A 10589-nucleotide genomic window follows, 5' to 3' on the forward strand; every position below is an offset into this window, starting at 1 on the left:
TATATTATCTACACATTACGATAGTAGCTATATTTACAATCGCACATCTCGCACTAGCACACCACTTGCGTCATGTTAAAAATATTTGCTGTATATTTGTGTCGACGTATCTCTTTTTTTTGTTTCTTTTGCATTTATCATCTTGTTTCGTTCGTTCGCATGTTCCGCGACAATTTATAGGCGATATCGCGAAAGTATCATAATATCTGCATAAATATAATCCCTTTCTATAAGAACGAAAACGCCCCGGATACGTCGGGATCGAAGCGTCCCGTTCGTGCCTACGTGCACGTCTCATTAGACCCTGTTGCATGAATACACCAAGCTCCGGATCGATCGATCACTCTGAAAGAACAGGAGTATCTTCTCTCCTCTCTCTTTCACGCACTCGCCTTCTATTTTCTTCCTTTTATTTCGTATGTCCTTTCTTTTTTATCTCAAATTTCATTATTCACGGACGGCACCTTAAACGTTCATGCACTTACTTCAATGTCTTAACACGTCAATTGCGAATAAGTATCATTTTCTTTGATTATGAATATAAACTAATCACCACATAACAAGCTTTTTCTTTATCTTTTTTTTCTCGTGACTAGCTCAATCTTCTTCGCGAACCACGATTTTTCCACAAACGTATATACATATATATACTGTCGCCGAACAAACATCTTCGATCGTGCTGTCGACAAAAAAAAAATTATGAACACGATTGAATCACAAGCAACGCTATTATGGCACACCGAGCAGGATTTGCTACACACAAAATAAAAAAACGGACAGCATCACCATATGATTCTCAAGCCGTTGATCGAAAGAATACATTTCTATTATTTTCATTCTTGTCCACCATCTTGATCACGAGTGCGGTAAGAGAACAGAGAGAACGATCGGGGAGAAAAGAGGTTAGACGGCACGTATATATCGCTATCTCGATGAACCTTTCCTTTTTTTCTTTTTATAATCGGCTCGATGGAACGAACGTTAGTCTTGTCTCTCTTCATTGTTCTTTCGGTATGTTTGTTCGCGGATTCACGTAGGTGCATGAATCAAGTCCCAAATAGCGTTACGATCCCGCGTCACATCCTCGAATCACGAGTCATGCCTGTGAATCCTATTACGCCTGTTCCCACTCTTCCGTCGTTTTCTTTTTGTATCTCTGGTGAACGCTACGTTACCAGGATCATCGGCTAATTGTGGATATCTGTGTACACTGTGAATATCGACACCTTCGTAACCGCTTACCGTACCTCGACTAATCAGTTCATCCTTTTCTTCTTTCGACCAATCACCTCTACCTTGGAAACCAGCCATTACGAGCTGCTTCTCAATTTCCCAGGCTCTTTCCACTGCTCTTTTGTGAGCGTGTTTTAATATTCTATGCCTTTCTTGTTCAGGATCCGCTCCGTACTTAATCACGACAGCGGCGTCCGGATTGTGTAACCTCAATTCTTTCCAAGTACCAGAGCCATGTTCTGTGGTTTCATGAGTAGAAACGTTAAACATCCCACCTAGACGACGAAGTTCTTCCATATCGTCACGAATCTTCAACGCGTTATCCTTTACAAAGTAGAACACATCCTGGTCATGGACGCTAAAATGCAACGGCAGGAAATACGAGTTGTTGAACACAGATGTCACTACATCCTGGACGACACTATTCACTCCATCTACTACACTAACGAGTGCTCGTCCACCGACACGAGACACCAGTATGCCTTCTCCAAATACAGCACGACGATGGGCTACGCGAGGAAGAAGGTTTCTCGTCTTTGGTTCTAATTTGAGTAAGGGTTTGGGGACGAATCCTAAATCGGAAAATTTTTCGTGTACACGATTGACGATGCACTGTAAACCTGACATAACACCAAAGTCTGGCGTCAATTGTGGCGACGTAACCATAGCACTAGGTTGGTACACCATTTGTTTCATGTATTCGGAACCTAACATCGCGGAAATATCGTAGCCATAAAGTTTCAACCAGCTACTTAAATCGGTCATGTACTCGACGTTTTGTTTAAAATTGATGGGATCGTTGTTACGGAAACGATAGATGAAAATGTCCGTTGGAGTGGTGAGCTCGTTTGCCATTTGTTCCCACGCAGGTGTCATCCATTGTCCAACGGTCGGATCGTATAGTCTTTTATTTAAGTAGACTAATTTTGTATTCGGATCGAGAAGACCACCGTGGAAATCGATAGGAAGATAGAAATCTGGATTGGTATCTTTGATTATCTTTCCAAATGGTGTACGTCTCATTTCCTTGATCAAATTTCCATTAGTGTCGAACAGCGCCAAAGGGGAGCCATTTTGATCAGTTGCCACGTAGAACCTTTGTTCAGACGTTTCTACTGTCATGAGGAAATTGCGGGAATCGTAGAGGAATCGGAATGTTTTCGAGGATTTTGGGAAGTGAATGTGTGTGATCAGATCCGGCGTCTTCGGGTTCGCGTAGAAAAATTGCGTAATATTTTCGCGATCATCATTCCAAGCTACTAATCGACCACGATCATCATAGAAATACCATATCTGGAATTTCTTGTGCTCTGATGCATGAATCAACTGGCCACGTGAGTTGTATCTGTACAAAAAAACAATAATACAAAAATATAATAATTATTGATTATTTTAAAGATAATAATAATAATTATATACTATACTATATTATTATTCCATATTTTGAAAATAGAATAAATGAATTTTATGTTATAATAATCAATAATATGACGACAATTTATATGTTAGTAAAAATGAAATTTTCAACATATTCGTATATAATATTTTTTTCATGAATTACTCTTTCTTTTGAACACGAAACGTATTGAAAGATAATTATGCTCGCTTAAAAATAATTTTTAAACAAACCTGTATTTGTGCTCTCCTCGAATAACGACGAAGCCCCGTCCATCGTAAGAATTAAATTCGACGTCGCCATATTGAACAACACGATCCCCACTATCATATCCCAATGCGATTTTTTCATTATGTTCCGTGACACCTATCACGTTACCATTTTCATCATACGCGTATTGCCAATTATTTTCCGTATCTGCTACTTCCAATACATGTCCATCAGCATTGTACGTTATCTTCTCCATCTTGGTCCATTCCTTCTTTTCCATGGCATCTTTTCCAATAGAGAGTTTTCTCATCTTTATACGATTTCTGTTATCATATTCAAGTTCCATACGGAACACGTCCAACGATCGAATGTTCATTAAAACTGCCTTAACTCGGCCATGTTCGTCGTAATCAGTGACAGTGAAGAATTGTTTGCTACTATCTTGCATTACAGATCTGTTGAACAGATTTCTGTATATTCTGAGATCTCCTACGCCTTCTAATATTCCAAGGTTTTGATTGTATTTTAACCGTAATTGAGGAAGCTGTTTCCCATTGATATCAACCTCGATACCCGATATTCGAGCGTTACCATCGTATTGGTAGCGATAACGCGCGTTATCCAAACCACTCTTACTACCGAATTTAATCTTCTCATCTTTGACAATTCCTGCATGATATTTATATTCAATACGCATTTCGAAATTTGGTTCATTGATATCGATGCTGTGGACTAGACTTGTGGTTTCTTGATAGGTGTAGTGTATCGAAGATAATCCTGTACAAATATATTTAATATTTAATAAATTTAATGAAATTCTATAAATTTTCTACACTATCTATATATTTTATATATAAAAATTATAAAAAAAAAAATATACAAATTATTTTAGATAATTGACATCACTTACCAGCAAGAGTGGTCTCCAGTTTTCCAGTATGATCATAAACATAAGCAACCTTGCCACTTTGATGAGGATACACCTTCGCTAAAATCTGTCCATCATCGTTGTACAAAATTTCATACGGATGCCTGTTCATTGGTGAGTAATATTGATATTTGTAGAATCCTAAAGAGGTTTGTAACGAGAAGGCGTGAATATGACCTCTTGGAGTAGTTAACGATTGCAATGCCCCAGCTTCATCGTATTGCAATAAATAATCGCTTCCTCTTGGCGTGGTTACTTTCAGCGGAAGACTACTGAACATATCCTTGAATGCATACACCATCGATGTGCCATCGCTATATTTGATTTCGTACAATCTTCCAGCCCTATCGAAACCATAGGTTTCGCTGATGTCACCCCAAGTCCAACTAGTTAATCTACTAAACCGATCGTATTCGAGTTCTACACCTGAGAAGATACCATTTCTCGGTCCCCATTTAACCGGTCTTGCCGTTTTATCATAAGTGACATTTAGAAACTCTATATCCTCCATGAACACGGCCACGCTATTAGTCTCCCTATCGTACTCGAGAGATAGTAGAACATCTCCATTGACACGAAGCTTTCTGCCAACTTGAGCCACGGACTTCGAATTACCTCTATTCTTGTTACCTTGAAGTTTCCGCAGGAAGTATCGCCATTCGAATCTATTCGCCAAATCTCCAGCGATTTCCGTTTTCTGTTTAGCAGGTACTGGATAACTCTCGCCCAATAGCGGCTCGATTTCGGCCAACACGGAATATGGTAAGGTATCGGTGCTAACCGTGTGAGCCCATGGCGTGACCTGACCCACGGAACCATCAGGAAGCACAGTTGTTCTCTGTTCAGCTTCTCCAATTTTCGTCACAACGGAAGATCCCTTGATCAGCATCGAGATGGGTTTTCTATTATTCTGTCCAACCTTCACTACTGCACCTTTCAAACTCAGATCAAAGGTCAAACTGATCACCTTTCCTGTTGGCGTTACAGCAGTAGTAAGTCTGCCAAATTCATCATAATTATAAACGTAACTCCTGCCTGTACTATCCAATTTGGTTTTCAGCAAACCAGTCGGTCCATGGTAATCGAACGTGACGTTATAATTATCCGGAGTGCTTAACTCGTGCAACATTTTCATCCTGGACATCCTAAGCCTGCACTTCTGTCCTTTGGTGTTCTCGATGGAATTCACTTGACTACTGTAATCTCTTAACAAGAACACTTTATTACCAGCTGCATCTGTGACAGTACTGAGTTTTCCATTGCTGGTATTGACATTGTACGTGAACTGATAAACAGCTTCACCGGTGAGAATGTTTTTAGTAGCCACGTGTTGGCCGAATCTGTTGAATACGTAAATCTCTTGGGTATCCGGTGAGTAAATTTCATATTCCCTTGCACCACTGGCGTCTGGGATGCTCGCCATTACGGATCGTATCCTGTAGTTCGCTTGGTCACCAATATGTACAACACCGTCAGGGGATACAGCTACTGCGGATATCGTGTTGAATTTGGAGGTAGATGCGAGATAGTGATCAGCTTCGAAACAATCGCAACCACGTTCCAAGCAATTGCACTTCGATTCTGCCCCTGCGTATGGCGAGATCTTGCCATCTGTACCGATCACTCTCACACGATTAATTCTTTGAGAGTCACTTTCAGCGATATACAGATTTCCAGATGGGCCGAACGCGATACTCTGAGGCATCACCAGTGTTGCATGTGTCGCGAGTTCCGTGTCGAACGAGGAAGATGGCGATGCACAGTGTAATGGGCGTCCAGCAACAACTTTGACACGTCCGTCTGGAGCCAGTTGAAGTACCATGTGATCATCGATCATATGCAACGAGTTGTCCAGAGGATTGATCGCTAATTCCGTAGGCCAACGAAGATGAACTTCTTCCACGTTCAAGGTACCCTCGCAAGGGATGGGTTTCCAATGCGATTTGTGCATGTGATTGCCGATCACGGTGGTGATGATACCATCTCTGTCGACCATTCTGATGTTAGTTCCGTCTGCGAAATACAGTACATTGTCGGCGGATACAGCTACTCCTTTGGGATAGGCCAGTTTGGCATCTCTAGCGAGAGCACCGTCTCCGCAATGGGCTTCATCACCAGGAAGACAGCGTTCTCCGGATCCAACTACCGTTTCCCAGTTGTGATCAGGGTCAGAGTAATCGTTGGTATCGCGGACTCGGATAATTTGATGGGATTCCGGGTCAGAAATGTAGAGGGAACCGTCCAATGGACTGAGAGCTATGTGATAGCGGTAAGAGACTCTTGTTGCGCTGAAAGGAAAAAATATTTGATAAAATAAAACAATATTTGGATTATTGAAGTATGCAAAATTTCATGAAAATATGTTCAACAGGAAGCTTACTTGAGTCTGACAACAGTCCTAACAGTTCCATCGACGAGGATCTTTCTCACGAGATTAAAATCACCGACAAAAATGGAACCATCAGGAGCAGTAGCGAGAGCAACGGGAGCAAGAAGTCGTTGTTTGGAAGCTTGCCCGTCGCAATCGTAACAGTCCAATGGCCTCTGGTGTCCATCTCCCATAGTCGTCAGAATAACCCTGGGTTTCTGTTTCAGATAGATATTCGAACCGTCTCCTTTTTGCAATATACCTTCATGGAAATTATATCTATGGTGAATATCCAAATTCCATCCGCCAACTTCGGAAATGGACATATCGTGACCGCTAAGTTTCGTCGTCTGCACGTCCCAGATGATGTCTTTGCAGTCGTTGTACTCGTATCCAACTTTCACCATAGCCGTGGTGACACCGTAAACGCGTTGCCTATAGACGTTCAATCGATTCCACGCGTAAGTGAATTTTATCACTGGATCCGCCTCGAACGTTTTCTCGAATAGGATACCCTCGATTGTAATTCTCAAATGGATTAGATTTAGAGTAGGCGGTATGACTTCCGGTGTCAATTGCAATTGTATCGTGGATAGATAGCCGGCTGCTCTGGAGCTGTGGTAAACAAGATTCAATCCTGTGCCAGGTATTTGCAGGCTTTCTTGTATGACTTGGGACTCGGCCAAAATGGCGCTCTTGTCGGGACAGGCACCCTGGAAACCGTGCTTCCACGTCGCCAGAACCACTGGCTTCATCAGATCGTAATCATGAGCCGCGCAAGCGTGTGGAACGTGGTTAGGTTGCTTTTCTTCAGCGGTGCTCATCACGATTTTGTCGATAATCACAACCTTTGAGGAAAGATAATATTTATGTTAGATCCTTCGTCGAACATTATTCTTTCCAAGAATATATAAATTCTTGTTTTACAAGTTTCGTTTAATGTCATGGTCGATTCACTTATGTCAAATATAGCAGACGAAGGACATCAAAGTATTTATATGTAAATTAGTAGTTATTCTTAGTAGTTAAGAAATAATTCTAAGCTTGGAAATAATCTTTATCTCGAATGTATATAAATCGCGTGCGTATAAATCATTTAGTCGTTGCACGAATACAGGTGCAATATTATACAAGTACAAATTTATTTATAAATTTATTTCCATATTACTCATAAATGAAGAAAGATTTACACATTTAAAACAATTAACAGATTTTTATTTTTAGCAATTATTAGAAATGCAAAAATTCTTTTGGCAAAATTAATATCTAATAATATTATATATTTAAATAAATATTATTCTGTTCTAGGTATCAATCAAAGTATTATTCATCGAAGCAAGGAAAATATCTAAACAAGAGAAGAGAAATACTTTGATCATCCTTCTTCTTTTCCATTTGGTTTGCATATCTCCCATAATTAAATTAATCATGGAACACGTTCTCGTACCTCGTTCCATGGGACGAAAACTATGTGGCTCTGCGGCTTAAAGGGCGACCTGCCGAACTGGAGAGTGACCGCACCACCACCGTTCACTAGGAGATCGAACCAGCCGTCGTCTCTCGTCAGGGTGAAGCCTTCCAGGGGTGTGCTGGTACTGACTCGCACTCCCATCAGACCGGTGCCAAGATGCGTGACAACGCGACCACGGACAACGGCCGATCGGCTGTCAGGAAACAATAACGTTAACGATCCAATGGCTGTCAGGTCGGTCGTGTCAACTAACGTGATTACTTTTTTCCACTGTGCACCGTGGCACACTAACAACAAAGCAACTGTTACTGTCTAATCTAATTTCAATCTACGATGGTATTACTGTGTATACTTCGTTCGTATTTCGTCTTGCAGTGTTCTTAAGTAATTATTTCTGGGAACGAAGATGTACTGTTATTTCTTTAATGCACACAAGAAATTGTAGTCAACTTTAGAACGACAAATATTTTTATAAGTTTTTTTTTATGATAAACGTCGCTCTATTCGTGCTTCTACCGTACTTCTTCGTTCTTGTAATTGGTATTCCGTGCGTGGTAATTATATATTAGAAACAAACTCGAATACGCGGGATAATTCAGTCAACGCGATTTCTGTCTTCTGTCAACGTTGCTCTTCAGTGCTAAAGAGGTGGTTAATAATCTGGAAATGTTTATTGTTTATTTTTTTTCCCTCTTTTATTCTTACATAATAATCACAGTATTGTTTCAAAATTCAACTCTAATATTCTTATTTTATTTATCAAATTCTGAATTTTGTTCTAACAAATTCTTTTGTATATTAGATTTCAAGACAAATTCATATGCTAAAATTTATTTTACCATTGAAAAATTTAATTTACATTAAAAATTGAGCAACTACCGTCTCGAGGAAAATAAAGCTGTATAAAATTCCAATAATTTCTATCCCGTATACAGCAATACTGAAATAAATTTTTATTCTTTTCCAGGATAAAAAGGTAGAAAAATATTTTTATCTTTCACCTTCGTTTTCATCTTTTCAGATAAAAAAAAATATATATATATATTTTTGAGAGAAATTAACTTGTGAGAAAAAGCGACACCACGATGCATGGTTGCCCTCATTGGCACTGAAGAAGCATCGGTCGAGGTCGGGTTGACAGTAAATACATATATATACATACACATATAACACGAATAACACAAAGTCAGAAGCTTAACTTAAAAGGCACGAAAGACAACGTAGGAATAATAAGGTAACCAAACCATGCAACGAGAAAGAGATTCGAACACTGATGAGAAGGAGACAAGAGGGTTGGTGTTGTGAGCTTTCTTTTTTTTTTTTTTCTTTCCTTTTTTTTTTTTTTTTTTTTTTCTTAATTTTCTGTGATCAATCGCACGCCACGTCGCAACACATTCGAGAAAAAGAGATTCTTCTTTTCGTTTGTCGACAGTTGTTGTCGATTGTATTGTCGATTAAATTGTCGGCAAATCGTGAAAATACTCGTAACTCGAAATTGAATTGAAAGCGCGCGTGCGACCTCATTCGGATGCAGGAATAGTATATATATATTACGTAGTTATGTATTACACACGATACCAAATGCACGAAAATATCGTCAAACAGCATATCAGCAGATATTCAACCGCTTATACTCTACAAAAACTCGCAACTCGGTTTCTTTCTTTCTTTCTTTCTTTTTTTTTTTTTTCTCTTTACTTTCTTTTTTTCACTCTTTTCTTTTTTCCTCTTTCTTTTACTTTTTTTTTTTTTTTTTTTTTTTTTTCCTTTTTTTTTTTTTCCTCTTTTTTTTTTTTTTTTTTTTTTTTTTTTTTTTTTTATACTCTTTTTTCTCTTGATCGACGAAATGGCTTTCTTACCTTGTGTTGAAGTGATTCCAGAACATACTGAACGGGCAGCACGGATAAAACAGAGCCGAGTTAAAAATGGTGTGATTAAAGGCAAAAATTAGATGGAAGAGAGATAGAAGAGAAGAAAGTAAGTTTGAGAAGGAGACAGATCAGTATATATATATATATATAAATTCGATTAATTCGGGATTATATTATTAGAAGGATGAAAATAGGACGTGTGAGATAGATCGATCGAAAGATTATGGAAGATTGTTAAAAGAAGGATTGTAAAAAATCTTCGAGAGAAATTTAGATAGAAATTCTTAGGAATCGTGTCGATAATTATCCCCTCTTTGATCGAAGGCGTAAAGCTCGAGGCTTGAACATGGAGTCACACATTCACGCAAGCTCCACTCGGACGGACACGTGTGAGAGGAAGAGAGTATATAAATGGAGAGAAAGAGAGAGATCGTCGATCATACGTGTACGATCGATCGGTTCGATGATGATCGAGAGAATAGCGAGAGAAAAGACGAAGAGAAGAGATAATAGAATGATGAGTGAGATGATATAGTGAAGAGAGAAAGATTGAGAGGGGGGCGGGAATTTCAGTGCAGGGCACACGCTCGCGCACACGTACGTACAAACATATGTATAAAACTTTTGGGATGTGATTTCACACGGGTCACAACAACGCAGAGAATATATCATATCTATGTATACGTCTTCGTGTTTCTTGTATGATATAATATAAACGTGTGTATAAACACGGACGAGAATAATTACGTATATATAATATGTAATATATATATATATTAAAAAAAAAAAAAAATAAAGAGCAAGATGCATGTGTCTTGCCTTGTTGGCTAAAGATTACAAGGATCCAGGATTTCGTTTCATATTTTAAATAATCACCAACCGTTCCAGGGCTGGTCGCGTGATTGATAGATCGCGAAAACAAATCTGATTTATATATAAACTTCGCTCTTACGTTCCTTAATAATCTTTAGTCGTCCCGCAAGACATGCATTTCTTTTCAGACGTATACCGCGTATTTGTCAAACATTGCGTACATCGACATACGAAGAGTTTGGAGGAAAAAAAAAAAAAAAAACGATTTCAACTTTGCATTAAAAAAAAAAAAAAAAAAA

General features: G+C 38.9%; 1 protein-coding gene across 9 annotated transcripts in view; it reads right to left on the bottom strand.

Annotated features, from left to right (window-relative positions):
* Positions 1 to 429: 429 nt before the first annotated feature.
* LOC102680787 (teneurin-m) overlaps positions 430 to 10589 on the bottom strand; it is a 605289-nt gene continuing 595129 nt past the window's right edge. For 7 of the 9 annotated variants that reach the window (XM_031508000.1, XM_006610619.2, XM_031507996.1 and 4 more), the window contains 6 exons: positions 9466 to 9492; positions 7583 to 7799; positions 6148 to 6983; positions 3750 to 6055; positions 2863 to 3616; positions 430 to 2578 (listed from right to left, as the gene is read on the bottom strand). In XM_031508000.1, the coding sequence (XP_031363860.1) occupies positions 1090 to 2578; positions 2863 to 3616; positions 3750 to 6055; positions 6148 to 6983; positions 7583 to 7799; positions 9466 to 9492 (5629 nt within the window). In that variant the 3' untranslated portion in view covers positions 430 to 1089. The remainder of the gene's footprint in view (positions 2579 to 2862; positions 3617 to 3749; positions 6056 to 6147; positions 6984 to 7582; positions 7800 to 9465; positions 9493 to 10589) is intronic. The other 2 variants (XM_006610621.2, XM_006610620.2) reach the window with 1 other exon arrangement.

This window comes from Apis dorsata, unplaced genomic scaffold (genome assembly GCF_000469605.1).
Source record: "Apis dorsata unplaced genomic scaffold, Apis dorsata 1.3 scaffold_74, whole genome shotgun sequence".
Lineage (NCBI taxonomy): Eukaryota > Metazoa > Arthropoda > Insecta > Hymenoptera > Apidae > Apis > Apis dorsata.